Source organism: Anomalospiza imberbis, chromosome 5 (genome assembly GCF_031753505.1).
Source record: "Anomalospiza imberbis isolate Cuckoo-Finch-1a 21T00152 chromosome 5, ASM3175350v1, whole genome shotgun sequence".
NCBI lineage: Eukaryota > Metazoa > Chordata > Aves > Passeriformes > Viduidae > Anomalospiza > Anomalospiza imberbis.
The window spans coordinates 44,083,130-44,101,928 of record NC_089685.1 but is presented as its reverse complement, the minus strand read 5'-3'; the positions used below and the strand labels follow the sequence as shown (position 1 = coordinate 44,101,928).

Sequence of the window (18,799 nt, the reverse complement as noted above, 5' to 3'; positions counted from 1 at the left end):
AAAAATTTGGCACCTTCTGAAAATTCTTAAATAACAGATTTCTGAGTATCTCAATTACTTCTCAAAGACATTTAAAAAGCCTATAAAGCTGTTACTTTCCTCTATAAAAATTCAACATAAATAACTGCTAGAAAATATACCGTGTTTCATGTATATTGTTACACGGTTTTGTAAAATAATCACACTCTTCAGAGAGATGGATGGGATACCAGCTTCAAGGTGCATTACAACTATACTTTTCCGGAATGTTTTCAATGATAAACATTTTTTTCCTTCATCCCTTAAAGCTGTGTATCCTGCATTTAGGTTTGGAAGTATAGACTTGGAATACTTTTCCATTTCTAAAATAAGGCACCATCTCTGGGCTTCTATTTCCTGGACAGTTTTGTGGTCAAATTTGAACCAGCTTTACAAGTGTTAACTCTTTAGGGCTACTGGCTACTGATAGGTTTCAGTAAAAGTCCAGGGTTAAAATATTCCAAATATGTAACTACCTCTGAAATGGACAGACACACAGTCTCTAACTTCCTTGGTACATTAAAAATAAAGTCCCACAAATAAAATAAATAAAATCACAACAATGAAAGACTAGAAGGGATTTAACAGCTCACTTTTCATGTTCAGCTTCTGTTTGGTTAACCTAGATCATCATGGACTGACCAAAGATGAAAATGGAGACTCCACAACCCATGTCGTGGCTGTTCCAACTCCTAAATACCCTTAGAGTTCAGAAGATTTCCCCCAAGTTCCAGTTTGAGTCACTGGCAGATGAATTGCATTATTCTTCCTCATATCCTTCCCTTTTCTGAACAGAACAAATGATGACTGATGACCACCTTCTATACATCATAACACTGTTCCACCCCAGAGATATGCAGATCCTTTCCTGGAGTAGTACTGCATACCCAATTATTCATTGCCTGGTGTTTCTTAAATTGACTTTTCCTTCTCAAGTGTAGCATTAAACTTTTGTCATTATTGAATTTTCTATCATTTTCAAGGTATTTCTCCAAGCTACTGTTGACCTTTGGTCTATGAAAACACAAACTTGATGTCATCTGGAAGGTGAACAACATTCACAGATTTTGTAAGTGTACTTTATCACCTGAAAGTTAAAGAAACTGAATAATGTTAGGACCAGAAAAATCTGGTTTAAAAGTTCTCTTGTTTGACAGACAGCATCAATATTGACACAACTTAAACAGTTGAGGTGTGACTCTATACTAATTTTATCTACTTTTTTAGTGTATATATGAGAAAATAGCACTTACCCATATTATGTGATATTTTTTTCTACTGATTACCACATTTCCAAGCAAGACACTGTCAGAACAACCACTGGCACTGTTATTTTTTAAATACAGGTGGTAGCTGTTCAGATACTGCTACCCCACACACAACATATTTTATAAAGACCACACCAAAATAAACACTTTTTAATTCAGTCTTCACATTCATGTCTCTTTATCAAAATCACCTCTATATAGCTTCAGAAATTAACAAATTAATCAATGATGTTAGTTCCTCCTTACAGAATATATAAGTTAGGGATTATTCATTCAAGTTCATATAGTTATCTCAGATTAAAATTCACTCTTTCAGTAAAATGCCCAATGGAAAAAACATGCTTATACAAAAATCTGGGGACCAGTACAATAAAAACCCAAGGACATGAGAAAAAATACAGTTAGTTTAATGTTGCATTTTATATCAAGAATGCACAATATATTTTTTGCTTGTTTCTCAGTGACTGTAATGGTAGATATCCTCAATACAATACCAAATATTAGGAGTTGCTAGGGAGCGTAGCGTTGGAAGCTGTCTGTTTTCCTGCTGCTTACACTGCCCTGCAGACAGGATACTGGGGTCAAGGAATTCAATCAGTTCCACATCCTCCTGCAGCAGAACTTCCTGTTGCAGGATGGTACGGAGCGTGTCAAATCGAAATCCAACATCCTTACCACATACAAATGGGCAGGAGAAAAAACAGGCATTAGTAAAGGATATGCAAATTCTTAAAATTAAGTTAGCAGAACAAGGAAAACACCCACACACCCTGCATTTTACTGACAACAATCTGTTCCCAGAGCAGGGAAATGTTTCAGATATCTCACAAGTAGCTACTTTTTTTATAAAACTTGTTTAACTTTTAAAGCTCACACACTACCTAACAGTTCAGGCTTGCAGGATGCATCACACTGACTTTGTGATCTGACCCAGATAGCAACAATAACTGGAAACATGCCGCAGAGTATGCCACTATATTTGCATAAGAATAAGAGAGGTACTGAATCTATTAGAAGATCACAAAAAAAAAAAAAAAAAAAAAAAAAGAGAAAATACTTTTTTTTAAATGTCATTACATCATTTATATAATTGACAAACAAACAAAACTTAAGAGAGAGAAAGAGAGATACTGCTAATTAGTCAACAAAAACGAAACAACAGAACAACAAAAAGTCTCTTGTGGACACTTAATAACAGTAATGCCAGTGCACTGGATTGAAGCCCCAAGCCAAGGCAGTGGAGTACCCTCCTGTAGGAGTCTGTACCTTTCCCAAGGGAACTCCATCCAAACATGAAACAGCATGGGGCTCCAAAGACCTCCCACCTGCTAAATCTCAGGCAAACTTTAAAGAGCTACTTAGTTGCGAATTTAATGCCATAAGCATTTGCTACTTTCCCCCCAACTCTTCAAGACAAATACACAGCTCAAGAAGACAAATACAACCATCAGAGGAAGGAGCCCCCTGAAATTTCAATTTGCATACTGCACCAAACCGTAATTACTTCAAGGTAAGAATGTCATAACAAAACCCAACAAACGCTGAACATGTGCATCCCTGCATCTAGCTAATTAAGGAGAGAAAAGAGAGTATTTCTGAAAAGTCTCTAATAGCAGCTTTTGACACAAGTGTGACTTTCACAGTACAAAATCTGTTTCATTCTGTTACTGACAGAATGAGATTCTTTGTAAGAAGCCATAAGACAGCTAGTTTAGAAATTTAATTCCATGCACAGATGTCACCTCAGATAACTTTCATTCTACTTTTCATGGAAAACATTTGTTTCAGGACTGTGTGCAAGAGGAAACTCTGCCCTCCTCCGACGCATCCTGTGTCATTTCAATACTCTACAGGAGTATGCAGCAGGACAAACATGTTTTGCATGTTCTTCAGTTATGCCTCCATCTCAAGAAAGTAAGGCTAAAAATTGCTGTTAAGATAATACCCTCGATTCATAGGGGAAGAGGGAGGAAGAAAAAAGTCAATCAAAGATCACTAATGGGAGATTTTCACAGGAAATTATGTCCTCCTGAGATAAAGGAGAACTGAGATACAGCAGAAGTCTGTGAGAAATGGAAAATTCTAACTTCACATGTTGCTCAGCATTTTCTTTTGAAGCTCCATTTGAAGCCATCACCCTACATCATGGTAGAAAAAAATAAATCAAAATTCTAGATTCTGTAACAGTCTGAAGTGACATTTGCAAGCCATACTAGGAGCATGAAGGAGTTGGGTACAAGTTAAAGCTGATCTGAGACAAGCCCAGACTGGAAAGTGGTGCTGCAGAGAAAGGGCAAACAAAGTTTGTGTTGCCCTTCCCAAAAGTAGAAGCCCTGTAGAGAGCAGTGTAGAAACAAAGAGGCCAGCATGGGTCCAGGGACAGTAGAGCTGCACTGTGGTGGTGCTGTGCCTGAGCTAACAAGCTGAAACAGAGGGTGAAGCAATACACAGCTGAAGCTCTAGAACCTTCTGTCTTAGGTGGTCTCTACAAGGCACTAGGCTGCAACACGTGGACTTTCTCAGCGTCTCCCCACTGCCTTCCACCAAAGGGGTACCTACACTGCAATTAAACTCATTTCAGCTTTCAATAATTTCTTAAATTTATTACATATTTTATTATCTTCCACATTTTGAACCTTTAACCTGGCTATTGATACTGTTCCTGTCTTTTGTGCCCAATTTGGCACAGTAACTGAAAACTAGAATTAGTATAATCTGAAGAATAAGTAATATGCTTAGAGCTGAAACCAGCAATACAGACCAAAGATGATGTTCAGAGGATGAGATACAGAGAAGAAGACCTGTGGATTAGTAAAGGAAATGGAAAAATAAAAAAAGTGATCACTTACCAGTTGGTGAAGTATGTCATCATTTTTCTTATACTGTGGAAAAGGAAACCAGCTTCTAAAAAACTCAACTAGTTTTGAGAGGATGCCTTGCTGAAAGGAACAGAAATTACTCCAATTAAAAAAAAAAACAAAAAAAAAACAAAACCAAAGCCAAAGTTAAATAAATAACAGCAGACAAATCCTTTATTTCTGCATTTGATTTTCTTGTTAACTCAGACCCAAGTACCTGTAAGGAAGTTTCACTTACTGTGTCTGGCCTAACTTCAGAGTACACTAAGAGAACATCTGCTTCCCGTCAGTTTGTTTGTGAACAGGAGAACAAAATAAAACCTTCAGTAACCCCACCTATTTGGAGCATAATGGATTGTTATGTTGTTCTGTTAAAAATAACTACAGCTAAGACTAGATTGATCTCAAGTTGGCAGCTACTGCATTGACATGAAAGACTTTCTCTCTCCTGGGGGATAAAAACCCAAAGGTTAAATGACTGACAGGCTGAAGAGAAGTGAAAGACCAGAACAGGGACAACCTCTCCTCAGCAGCCCACTGCAGCCTGAGCACAACTCCAGAGGAGTTGTAAACAGAGACAAGGAGAGTGATGGTAAGAGGAGGAAATGCCCCTAAAACTCCCTGTCCACACCAGTGTGTGCCACCAGGTACTTTGTCTCTATGTTGCTTCCCATGCAACCTAAATCCACGCTTTTGTCTGAGCTGTAAACGTAACTTCAGATGTCACTAACAGAGGGACTCCCTCTCAGTCATCACACATTCTACTCATGTATCTTCCTAAAGCAAGATGCATGACAGATTATAACTGAATCGATTCATGGTTTTGCTTAAGTCTGCAGCCATTCAATGAACAAAAAAGCATAGCTTTTGACACACCATTCTATCTACTTTCCTCAGACTGAAGTGACAGGAAGTATTTTTCAAAATATTTAGTCATGTATATTTCACGAATTCTGAGGCCCTGTCTCAGTCTTCAGACTGCTGACATGTAATACAATCAAATAAAATGCATGTCAAAAAAATTTAATTGTGAAGTGCTTACATTTTGTGGCATACTGTTTCAAAAAAAAACAAAACAAAAGCCCATAAAGATTCTAATAGTTCAATGTTTAAAAGGTGACAGCTTCTGTTTCTCCCTCTTGTTTGGGTTTTTTTTCTATTTTTTATTCCACTCTTTTTTGCATTTTTCTTGGTTTCACCCCCAACTACAAGTGGGAAATAGAAGAACAAACACAAGCAACTGGAGCTCAGAGTTTTGTAGTTAAACTGTGATCAGCCTGGCAGCATTCTGAAAGGCAGTGTGACCAGTCTGGTGCAGCAAGCCAGGGCAGAACAGTCTTAACATCAGGAACTGTCACCCTAAAGCCCTTATGCTTCAACAGTTCTTGAAATAACTTATTTTGGTGCCCATTTAAGTAATCTAACTCAAGCTTTTTTTATAAAGGTCTCATCTTTCTATGTACAGTTAGATTTTGAGATCTATGCCACAAGGAAGCGTTTTTAGGTCAGTGAAGAGGTGAACTAGTAACAGGGATCTCATAATGATAGCTCTTCCCGAAACACTGACATCACAGTGGCTTAATAAGAGGAGTTATCCTAGCAATTCACACTTAAGACTATGGAATAAATCCAAGTGATTGTACTTTGATGTTGCTCAAGGGCAATGACATAAGAGAAGAAGTCAGAAGAATGTCACTAACTACAGCCTAAGATCATCCTTCAAGTTTTTTTGCATAGTAGTGCAAAAGGAAATAAAATTTTCCAATTACAATTTGTAGAAAATTGAAATTAAATGAACAAAGGTCTTGCTCTGCATTTAAATTTCAGACAGGTATTTCACTGAAAAGTACTTTTCCCTGTACATTGAAAGCAGGATACAGAAAGAGTGATCCATTTAATTTAAGAATATGCCACTTGAATCCTATAATTTTCAACTATTTAGCCTTTGTAAGTCTTTGGATTTTTACAGTGAACATTTAAAGCTACACCAAGGACAGTTTTACACTGCTAGCACCTTACTAAAATAGACTGTGAGTTACTGAAAAATAACCTAGTGTGCTACATAAGCAATCTTTTAGTTTATTCTCCATGGTTTAGTTTAAAAATAAAGATCTGAGCTTGCATAAACACTCAACAGGCAAGTCAGTGCTTGAAAATACAAAACAAGACAATCCACTGTCTTGGGCTGTGACCCAATAGAGTACAGCAACACACTGAATTGTTCACATCCTTGGAATAGTGTCTCACAGTTTGCATTCCCATTGGGAGTGTTATTGACAAGTAAAACTACCTTCACCAACACACAAGTCAGGTCATGTTGCCGGTGCTTCCAGAGTATTCTTTCAGCTTTAGAACAACACTCAGTCAAACTCTCTGTAAACTAAATAACAAAGATGCACAACTTCCAGCATTTAAAAAGTATTAGCATAGTACATGCACTTTTTAGGTAAATTAATTTGAATCTAAAAAATAATTCTAAGGACTATTTCTCTTTTGTAGAGAAATTCTTCAGAAGAAGATAATGCTACACACTGAATACCTTGAATTAAGTGGGTGGGAAGCCCTAGGCAAAGGCAAAGGACTGGTCCCTCTGCCATCCCACATCAGGTACTCAGGGCTAGTCCCAGTGCAATTCTCAGAAGGTGCTTCAAGCACCAGCTCTGTTCTAATGACAAAATATCATCATATCTAAGGTGGGACAAGGTGTGACAGTATAATTAATTTAAACATTCAGATATGCACAGCAGTCTAGGAAAGTGGCTGAGAAAGGAAAGAAGTAAACGGGAAGTGATAAATTCTGTAAAGATCAAGCAGAATTACCCAAATGGGATTTAATTCCAGAAAACAAGTCTAGAAGCTTTTACTACCAGTGCTTTTGAGTATCAAGTGATCATGAGACCAGGACTATAGCTATAACTTTCTCCAGAGATTGGCTCAGCCAGGAACACTGCACCTACAATTACTATGCTAAATCACATCTCCATAATCCCTCAGATGGGAGCTTGGCATTTCATCAGCCCCTAGAACACAACCTTAAAACACCTTTACAGCTTTTTAACTCAAAGTTCATTAAGACCATATTCCAAAAAAAAAAAAAGTCCAAAAAAAACAACCACCAAAACTACATGTCCTGAGAAGTATTTAAGATGTGCTTCAAATTCAACTGGTGCCTCTGCATTTCCTTAGGCGTGAACCACGCACTTTGTTTGGCAGGACAGCAAGACACAACAGAAGTATTTGTATCAATCACTAGGAACCTCTTTTTCTTCACAGATTTGTTTTTTCAGTCTCTGAAGATGCCAAAGCAGACCTTTGCCATACCAAATTCTTTCTGCGTGTCACCTGCTTTCAGCTGCACAGGGTTCCCACGTGACTGAACACAAGAGGAGGAAGCAATCTCAACTCAAAGACAAAGCAATACTCCAGGTTTTAGATTTTTATTCTAATAAAGTGTTTAAGGCATTTGGAAACTTGCTTTTCAGAACAGAAGGAAAGTGATATACACATACTGGGAATCACTCAGTGAGGAACAGCATCTGCTCCCTGTAATCATAGTTACATCAAGCCTCAAGGAAGATCATTTTATATTAGGACTGTGGGTAGGTACATATCCAGAAATCAGAAACCATCTATTTTCCAGACACTTTATCATTTCAGTAGACTAGGCCAGTGAAGGCCAAGAGAAGGGAAATGGTAACAGTCTCATGTAAAACTGAGGAAATGACTGGATAGGAATACAAATTATTTGTCTGTATCTCATAAAAAACTTGCAACAAAGCCTCAGGTCCTCCTAAATCCAGTCTACTTTTCTAAATGTGTGGCCAGCTGCCTCTTTCTCATTTTCTTCCCTATTGAGACACCCTACCAAAAGAGGACACAAAAATCAAATGACAAAAACAGACTTTCTGACATCAGACTACAAAAGAAAAGTGTTAACTCTTCCACACGGGTACTGGAATTGCAGCAGGAAGAACATCTGACAATTTATCACTAAAAATTACACACAGGTTTCTTCCTCATTTCCATTATGTATCCTTGTCGAGACAGAGATGAGACAATGTGAACATCACCTAGTGTTTGTAAGAAATGGACAGCCCATTTTCACACACCCACTCCCTTCAAGCTGCAAGGCAAACCATGAAGAATTACTTCTTCATCTGAGACAATACTGGAGGAACTGCTGCCAACACAATAAAATTAAGCGTAAAATGCTTGAGGGGAAGGGGGGGGAAAAAACAGAATACTGGAGGTTTTTAAAAGCAGTGTATCTTAATACTTTTGAGATTCTTAACCCCACAGAACTTTTGTATAAAATTCAGTGGAAATTATATACACAAACACAATATCATACTGATTATTTTGCAGAAGTAACTATGCAAAATAATGTACCTGACAGTCCATGCATTACTTCATAGTAACCAACAGAGTGGCAACCAATGAAATGTCATCCTATTTTTTAATTAACAGTGTTAAATTAAATTAAATGTTAACATTTAATAAATAAATAAACAAACAATCAAAGTCCTCCTACGCTAAGTCATAATAGGTATCTTCAGTGTAAACATACCACAAAAGAGCCATTAGCTTTAAAGAGAAACCATATTTTCAAGTGGTTTCTTGAGGGTTATGGTGAGTGCCAGCTGGCAATTCTGAAAAGCAAAAGACCTAATATTTGTATGAATACCTTTAAAGGTAGCTCAAAATAAAGAAAAATGTGAGCTAAATCCTGATTTAAATTCAGCCTTGCTTTGTGACCAATGATAGAAGGAATCATTATTAGAAATGCAATAGCTATCCACATCAACTATCTCATTCAGGTTGGTTACTGCGTTTCTACTTCCCAGAAATCCTCTTTCTTAATATGTTTTATCACAGACAAAGCTATACTTAGCAACTGAATGCCTGGGAAGGGCTGGAAGCTATAAATATTCTGTTCTAGAAAATTACAGGTTCTATTCCCAGAATGTTATGCTAAGCTAACATAATAAGATCCACTACATAGGGTAATTTTCAACACTCAAACAATTATTTATCAAAGCTTCTTGCTTCCCTAGCTTATGTTAGTGCAAAGAAACACTCCAAATGATACTGATTAACCACAACTTCAAGATATGGTAACGGGCTGAGGTTCATTGTCTGGGGGTTTTTGCCTTTGTGGTTTTAAATTCAGGAAGTGATTTCTCTCTGTTCTGATTTCTCCTATTTGTGAAGCAATGCAGTTCTCTTGTGAGAAGATAAATACTCAGCAACAGGAGAGTGCTCACCTTCTGGGCAGCATGTAGAGTCTGCTCCCTTTGGCTTTCTGCTGCTGCACATTGCTCTGCCTTCTGTGACACCGAGGAACATACTTCAAAATCTGTGTGTCCCAAATCCTGCAGATATTGGTACAGTGGGGAATTCTGGAAAGGGAGTTATAAAAAGAAAAAGGAGGGGGAAAAAACAGTGTTAAAAATCATTCTGTGTTTCCCACAAAACACCACTGTGAATTCAGCAACCACACAGTGAGCAATGAATGGATTGAGAAATGGAAAAAAAAAATTAGAAAAAGGCTTCTGCTCTCTCCAAAGACAGTACTAGTATTCTGGCTTAAAAAAAAATCCCACAACACACAAACAAAAACCAACTCAACTTTTAAAAATTGCTGGCAAAACGAATTATTTACAAACAGTCCTTAATAAAACAGAAAAAGTATGGAATTCTGATCATCAGAGAATAGTGATCTTTAGAATGACTAGGTATTTATATAGATCTGCGAAATACCTTCTTGTCATCTGCATCACGTATCTAGATTTACTTACCTCTTATTTTTCAGTTTACTACATATATGGCAGTATCTAGGACACATTTGATGAAAAAAATACCTAGGATAACTCCAGTTCTACCTGGGACACATAGAGAGACTTCATTTTTAAGAGAAACTCTCAGCAATCCGTCTGATACAGGCCAGTTAGACAGGGATTAATTCTGACGTCCGAAACATTTTATTAATGAGACTAGCCAACTGCATAGAAAGAACACCAACATCTTAATTTAACATACTATCAACCAAAATACTGTATATAAAAAGTAAAAGCGTTACAGTAAATGATGCACAGTTGTGGAGGCCTGCAGAAATAACCACCTACCAAACACCTAGCACTAATTGTTACACCAACTATCATTAACTTGCTGGTGCAAGATGTGAAGGGGCCCACCTAACTCTGACTATGTACCAACACAGCCAAATCTCAAATGACTGCCATGAAATAAAACTTGGAAGCCATCATTCATACCAGCTGAACAAATTAACTTGTTACCTTTAGGAATTTTGCTAACCCTATCACTGGAGTGCTATTTTAATCCCTCTTATCTATTTAAGGCATGCAAAATCATATTTGTGTTTATTCTGTTGCAGTTACCCACAACAGAGTCAGCATCCAGTCATTACATGAAACTTAAATATTCATACCAACTCACAGGTACAGACAATCATACTCACCCACAATAACAATGATTGTGCAAAACACTAGGATAGATTAATGACTCATTTTCTTGTGAAAATGTTTCCAGCGTGACAACACAATCCCATGTTTTCTCCAAGTACCCCTCTTCCATGGCTGAGTGCTTTTTCAAAATGCATCCAACTCTAATTAAACTGTGCTGTTCTGGACCAGCTGTTTCTCTCTAAGTAGAACATGCTATTTTACCAGAATTCCTTAATTAAAATGGAAGAGAAAATGTAATAGACTAGAATACTTGTTCTATTTAAGACCCTGTGAAATTCACTTCAGGACAAAACTGAGAATATGCAGAGATATGCATAACCTTGTCTTTTTAAAATGGCTTTCTTACAGAGCCAGGCTGTGCACTGCCAACACACCTGGAACAACCTGAACACTTCCTCACAAGAACTTTTAAGGTAGCATGGAATTTTCCCCATTTAGATGAAGACAGAGACAGAGCAGGTGAGCAGAGAATATTTTCTTCAAAAATCATAGTTATAAGGCTCACTCCAGGCAAAACTTCAATGAAATCATATCTAGGTTCTTGCAAACCCGAACATCATCTTGACCATACTTGCACGGGCAAGGCCAAACATCATACAACACATGACTGTTCTTTACTTTATTGGCACTCACCAACATACAGATAGCTGGCAAAATAACCCAAAAATACCAAGGAGTTTTTCTACTATTATCTCAGGGTGGACCTTTCTTTGGGGTCCATGATGAGATAATTTTTTAAAAGTTAATCAAGAAAACTGGTCTATTGCTGTTTAGATTAGTTCAATTTCCTCACAAAAATGGATGAAGGAAGGCAGAATGAGAGGTAGAGACAGACAGAGACTATCCATTGAAAACTGAATTATCTAAAATCTGGAAAGCTATCACTAGTCAGTGCAATATGGCATAGATGTAAGAATGCCCAAGTCTTCTGGTTGCCTAGCTACATCACAACCTTCCATCTAACTGTAATTAGTAGATTTTCTACTCTACAGAAACAGTAAAAAATACATCATCTCTCCAAACGTTAATGAAATTTCAGCCCCTAACTAGGAAGAATAATTTTACTTGTTCTTGTAATTAAGGCAGAATATGGGCACCTTACTAGTTTTACATATATCCCTTCTGACTAACTCTTAGAAGGCTTTTATATGGTCTCATAATGGGTAAATTTACACTTTTTTATCCCTGTTCAGAACTGAAAATCAGTTTTCTGACTATTAGCTTAGGGAACCAAAATGAATTAAAATTTAACGTGAATATTATTCCTTTAATTAGATAATGGGTCTTATCTTTCAGTTTCTCAGAAAGTACTCAGGCTACATCTTCTTCTAACAGATTTCTTTGGCTCCACATGCTTTGTCTATTCCATTTTTTCTAAAATATTATTAGCAGAACTCACTTGCATATTGAAAGAATCCTGTATTTTTATGAACTTCAGTGACCAAGAACTATGCTGTGACTAAAATTCCTTATGTAAGTAAAACCACCATTGTTCTTTCTGAATCCATTAGAAGCATGCACGATGTGGGTAAAGAAAGCAATGAATAAGAATTGGGTTGAGGCCCTTCTGAAATTAGTTTATTAGCAAACTAAGCACAAAAATCTTCCATTAAGAATGAGGTCTCTTGTATAGCACAGACAGCTTCACGTTTTATTTAGAAAAATCTGAAGATCCATAGATGGCATACATACATTAGTTTATGCTAACATAAACCCACACTATTTATTTATTTATTTATTTATTGTATTTAATTTCCTACTGCCTAACAAGGCTGTCACTTGCAAAGCTGTGTGGTGTGTATAACTCATGGTTGCCTACAATCAAAAGAGGAAAAAATGGAGGATGTCTCCACCAATCTAAAGATAGTATCTCCCATGACATGTAAGTAATGACCAGAAAATCCATTAATGCAATTTTTAAAAGTTGAAGGGTAGATTTTACATGTGGACATTCATACAGAATTTCCAATATTATCAAGGAGTCAGAAAACTATTAATTATGCTACTACACAATTGCAATGTGATACCATTAAAATATCCTATTTTGTATACTGTGTTTCAGTACAAGAGACAGAAGTACTACACTTAATGCTTACAAAGCATGTTTCATCCTCACAAAGCTCTAAAAGCAATAATTAAATCTCATAATGTGTCTTATGTATCACAAATTACAGCTCTAAGTTTTTAGCTTAGATCCTTATCCAAACCTCTCACTCCTAAAAGCCTTCTTTCCCATAAAAAAGATCTCAGATCTGCATATATTCTTGAACATGCACTTCTAACTGTGAGAAAAGTTCCTTGGTTTCAACTCATGCTGTTGTTCATCAGCACTGTCAGCTCAGCTGCTTTCACCTGCAAATATCATGATAATATTAAAAAAATATACTTCTTGGTTCGGGAAAATAGGAGGCCTCTGCCTTGTTTCCTCACAACTTTTTTGGCCCTTTTTACAACAGTCCAACATTAAAAAGGAAAAGGAAAAAAAAGCACAACAGCTTTTATATTTCTGCATGTGATATAAATGCTACACTTTTATTTTAAAAAAATCAGGATACACCAGAAAGTTTATCCTTGCAAGCAGTAATAGGTGGCAATCAAAAAAAAATTAGCCTAGTGAAAAAGCTTTTACATTAGAATGTAAGATAAAGGGACAGCAAGTTTGCTTCAGTGGATGGCACAAAGAGGGAATTTAAAATACAAAATCTCATGTTTCTGTTAATACAACATATTCTAGAGGAATCTATTCCAAGTACTTTTGAATTTTTACTTTCAACCACTCTCAACTCAGATAATAACTAGAATCATTAGTATTACTCCTGTTTGACAGTCAGGTTGTCAGGTTTGTTTGTTTATTTCTAGTTGTCCCTGGCAGAATGGTAATGAATAATGTAAAAAGTAGAGAGGAAATTTAAAAAAATAATGCTTATTATTACATTACCATCATACTATCAGTTACTGATAGGAAATATTATCTAAAGTAAGTGATATCAAAACAACATTTTTCAGCAATATGCTGTGTTTATTTCTAAAGTTTCCTCCAAGTTGCTGCTGCTTCTTATTAGTCACTTTCTGAGACACAGGAGATAGGAATTACATTTATGGCCAGTGCATTTTTAAAAATTATGTTAATTGTCCAAAATGAGTGCTGGAAATGAAACAGTTCCAGAACAGACAGATGACTAAAAGCCATTCTGTTTTGGTGTACTTTATACAGATTATATATGAAAAACCTTGTTAACAAGTGAAGCGAGAGAGTCAGAAACCGCTGATGTACTGACTAGGAACATGGGTTTTGAAAGTTTGAAGAATCAGAGTTTTCTATAGACTCAGCAGAGACCAACAAAAAAACCACTTATCTTTTTATAACTTTTCTAATTTGCTATAGTAATACTGCAAAGTCATTCAATTGTAACCATTTACAGTACAGTATAGGTTTATCTAAGCTCCTGTTAACAGAATCAGGAAAGAAAATCCTTTCCTCCTCATTCACAACTCCATAAGCATATTTATTTTAGATCCATACTGCTAAAAATTATTTCACTCACAAACATGTTTAATTACAATTCTCCTTTTTTCATTGCTGAAACTGGTTGAGACTCATTCTAAATCCAAGATATCTTTTGCAGGATTAAAGAACAGTCCACTAAATTACTGTGGGTCTTTAACACTTCCCCAGTGAGCACTGATCTGGGTTAAGAAAAGACATAATCTAAACTGAAGACTAAGCATTGTGTTTGCAATTATAAGACAGTAAAAATAAAAAAAAATTCAAAATCAAGGCAAACACTAAAATATAATCGAACATAACATTGCCTACTACTATGTGATGGAAAGGCTGTATTAATAGAGAATTCCCTAGCCTCAGAAAACAGTTTGCTTTTGATAGATAAATACTTAAATACTTACATCCATTACAGCCTTGCAAGCACAGATACCACACTTAAATATTTGAGGTATTTTGTGCATATTCTGATAAAAACTTTTGCATGCACATATCAGAGACTGAGACACTGTTAGCTTTCATAGCCTTGTTACAATAGCAGCTGAAAATCAAAACCACACCCAATTATTTTTGCTGATGCATCATGAAGTAAATGACTCAGGATTTCTCCAATAAAGATGGGGGCTTTCCGCACCCATGTTCTTTACTATTTGCCACTTAGTAGCTAATTAAACAGATTAACCTTAGAAGTAGTATTTAATAACATTGGACAAAATAAGAGGCTTAAAGACTGCCTCTTAAAATATGGATGTTGTTCAAAGCTGAGGTTTCCACTATGTCAAAAACACTGTGGGAGCTTAAGCCACTTCCAAAATAACTACAATTATGAATTATCAGTTTAAAACCCCAAAAGATTAAACATTTCTACCAGAATGACAGCAAAGGCTATGCTGAACAGGTGGCTAAACTCAGAACAAATTACCAGTATTGAAATCCTCCCCTCTCTCAAAACAAATGTGAAAAAGTTGAGCTAACACTCACAGACAGTGCAATCTTTGTCTCCTGGAAGAGTGTATTCCATTTTTCTCTTTGGTACTGCTCCCATGCACCTGACAGAATCTCGCCCACCTCCCCATTTCCTTCTGCTTGTCCCTCCAGGATGATCCGAGGTGAGGATGAGAAGAAGCCGTCAGTGTAACTGCACCTGTGTCCCTGCACAGAGGCATTTTCCTCACAGCATCAGCGGATGCAGTTTGAAACTTCCCAGGATCATGCGATTTCTCCTGACTAATGTGGCTTTCTAACTGGGAGGAGGGAGACGAAGATGACAGATTGCTAAAGGCTTTTAAAAAGATGATGCTTGAAAGAATTATTGCACATTGATCATATTCAGCCATTAATAAGACCTTCCAAGCAACGGTATTTAAAAGCCTAGGTCATATTCTCCTGGCTGGTAACCACCTCCTCCTGAGCGCCGACTGACAAAGAGCCAGGCGCTGCTGACACGGCTAGTATTAGACAATGACTGCAAGGCAGCCAAAGAGTCATTTAGATTTCCTATTCTGCTTTCACTGCCACAGCAGTACAGACCTTGGCTTCTCCAGCACTACTGTATCATCTTTACAAGTAGGCTCTGAACTACTTTAAAGCCATTAATCTATTACTGTTCCCAGATACTTTTTCTTGGTCAGTGGCAGGACTCGGCATGGGGGGTGGCATGGGACTGGGTCAGGGGAAGTTTGAGTTGGATATCAGGAGAGAATTTTTCACCCCAGGGGTGGCTGAGTACTGGAGCAGGCTCTTCAGAAAGGTGGCCATGGCATCAGGCCTGTCTGAGTTCAGGAAGCATTTGGAAAATGCTCTCAGGACCGTGATGTGGTTATTGGGGTGTCCTGCATGGGGCCTGGAATTGGGCTTGATGACCCAGCCGGGTCCCTTCCAAGTCAGTATATTCTGTGATTCTATGATATGTACCTATTTTGCATGGACTCATGTGTCCTCAAGAGTTTGGGAAGTTTTACAGCCTGTGTATATTTCTCCATCACTGTATCTCTAACATGGGAATGCTCTTTCCTTTGCATTGTACAGCAGGTGGTTGCACATTAGTGCCATGGTAGAAAAGCATTAGAAAAAGGTATTACATACTAGACAAAGCACTGAAATTCATTGAGAGCTCTGCAGTGTTTACCCATTCAAAAGTGGACCTGCAAATGCAGGTGAAAAGCTGAGCAGGTCCTTTCTGACAGAGGTGAAAAATACTGGGAAAGCTGCAAGTAAAAGCTGTAAACGTTACTTTCCCTGAAGGACAAGGTAACAAGCCAGCTGGCTCTGCACCTGGAGTTTTGGGTGGGAAGTCACTCATCATGCCAGTTATCAGACTAGGCTGATGATACAGCAAGGCTGATTTGCTTTGTAGCAGTCACTAAGTCACAGATTTGCTCCTTCATTTACATTCAAAACTCAATTAATTAAACTAATGCATCCGACTGGTAAACTAGTGAAATATTTCTGATACATTTTTGAAACCTCTTTAAAACATTAGCTCCAAATAATCAATTTATCTACTACAGATAATGGCAATTCTTACTCCTAATGACAACATGCTGTGCAAACATCTTTACTGAAGAGAAAGGCATTCAAGAAACAAAAGACAGGCACATTTTGAAGATTAAAACTATAGTGAGCAATTCTTTCTATTCCAGTGTCTCAAGAAAGTTGATTCACGACTTGCAGTTTTAAGAGGAGTACTGTGGTATTAACTCTCTGTACATGACTCCAGAGCAACTAATACAGAGGAGGATTAAAAAACAGACCTCAAAATTTGCTCTGAATCATCATGTACTTTCATCTTAAAATTTTCTATTAAAAATAGTAATGGCAATATAGATTTATACACTATATGGTCATATAATACTTTATCTGTTCTGATATCCAGAAATGCTTGATGAGTTGACTTGGCTTCTGCAACAACCAGTCTGTTCTTCACATAGTTTTAAGCTTGCACTTTATTTTATTTTCTCTGTGGTATCACCTGCTCCCAGCCATGTGATGAAAAGGAGCGCAGCCTGTCCTCCCCTTCAACTTAGCAAACCGCTGAGAAGCAGTTTGAGAAGCAGTCCATCCGTCACCAGCCCAAGTGCCTGTACAGTACACTGCAACCCTCAGCAGAGCCATCTCCCCAGGCTGCATTCACATGGTCAATTTAATCTGCCATTACCAGTGGGTGCAGCTGAAAGCTGCAGTACCACTTTAGAACACTGATGTTCTAATTTATGCAGCCGAGTGGTGAGATGGAACAAGGAAACAATCAGATAGGAAAAAAACTAGGATGGATTTTTTTTCCTTAGCCAAGTTAGTTTGTCTAATCAGTCTTCTGAGCCATTGTGCAGCATCACCCACAAATCCAAGTGCCAGAATAAGGAAGAGGATGGGAATAAACTGCAAAAGAGGAGTGAAGCCCAAACACCTCTTCTGTCAACAGCCCACACTTCAGGCAGACAAAGCACAGTCCCAAAACCAGCTCATTAGAATGACAAGTGAACTGTGGCTTTGACAGAGCCGTGTATAACTGGCTTTATTTCATGTGTATGTAAAAAACAAGACTACATCTTTAGCTCACCCAATAGTCAGTGAGAAAATCCTACTAATGGAGCAGTACTGTTGAAGGTGTGTCAATGCTGGTTTTCAGCTTCTTTTTCCTAATGTGTGTTTGAGACATTATTTTTTAGAATACAGCATTACAAGTCTGATGCTTGACAAAAATCACATAATTTGCAAATCCTAAAGTTTTCAGGTTTTTGAATGAAAGTGACTTAAAATTCTCATCACAAGAAGTTTCTGAGGTTAGATTTCCTGGGGTTTTAATTCGGGGTTTTTTTTGGTGGGTTTTTTTTTTTTTTTTTTTTGGTTTTTTAATTTTTTAAACAAAATTATTTTAGAACAGTTTATTTAGGTGAAAAACCTTTGGGGAAACACATGACAGTGTTTTGATAAAATCTCAACCTTTTAAACATACAGTTTACAAGGGTTCAGAAAAGGATTTGAGCATTCAGTGATGCACCAATATTCTAAGAAATACCATATTTTAGACATGTTTTACTATTGTAGGCATGTAGAGAACACATCAGCTAAAGGCTGTTCTGTATACAGTGTATCATGCTGGGAAATGGTGGTGCTTCTTCCTAGAATCTCTTTCAAATCTTACAGAAATCTGTGGATCAGAGCATTACATGCAGGAATCCTCCATGCCCCTCAGCACCAAGCAGCATCTTGGTTTGATGCCTAAATAAGCAGTGAGAGTTGTCTTTCTGAACCTGACCTTGGAACACATGGAGATGTTGCCTGGTACTTCCCTTTTGTGCCACATCCCTCCTAAGCAGATTCCACCGTTCCCACCTCCTCCCCACACAGGCCTGACCCAGTGCCACGTGGCTGCCAGCTCTGCTGGGCTCTGGTGCTTCCTTTCACTCTTAGGATGGGATGCTCCTTGGAAACCACTTCCCCACTATTTTCAGGACTCAATTCTCACATCAGCTTCTTCCGCTACAGCAAGAAGACAAAGAGCACAGAATGTGTCTCTTCAAACTCTGGGAAGGGTAACTCCATTCCTGTGCATATTTTGCTCCAGTGATGGGAAGATTGCTTGAACAAGGGCTGGTTGTGACATGAGAGTAACATGTTACATGTTCAAAATCTTTGCTCTGAGTTTGTGGGTTCAGTAGAGTTGCG

The 18,799-nt window shown here is 37.5% G+C and overlaps 1 protein-coding gene and 1 long non-coding RNA gene across 6 annotated transcripts in view; one reads left to right on the top strand and one right to left on the bottom strand.

Annotated features, from left to right (window-relative positions):
- Positions 1–18,799, bottom strand: part of VEZT (vezatin, adherens junctions transmembrane protein) — a 48,086-nt gene that overhangs the window by 24,076 nt on the left and 5,211 nt on the right. For 2 of the 5 annotated variants that reach the window (XM_068190398.1, XM_068190399.1), the window contains exons 1-4: positions 14,536–14,662; positions 9,409–9,543; positions 4,136–4,225; positions 1,781–1,956 (exon numbers count right to left, since the gene is read on the bottom strand). In XM_068190398.1, coding sequence (XP_068046499.1) covers positions 1,781–1,956; positions 4,136–4,225; positions 9,409–9,543; positions 14,536–14,595 — 461 coding nt within the window. In that variant the 5' untranslated portion in view covers positions 14,596–14,662. Of the gene's footprint in view, positions 1–1,780; positions 1,957–4,135; positions 4,226–9,408; positions 9,544–14,535; positions 14,698–18,799 lie in introns of those variants that run through there. The other 3 variants (XM_068190402.1, XM_068190401.1, XM_068190400.1) reach the window with 3 other exon arrangements.
- On the top strand, positions 1,951–18,066 carry LOC137474110 (uncharacterized). The gene is made up of 3 exons (XR_010999155.1): positions 1,951–7,743; positions 12,401–12,511; positions 15,230–18,066. It is a non-coding gene; the product is annotated as an uncharacterized lncRNA (long non-coding RNA).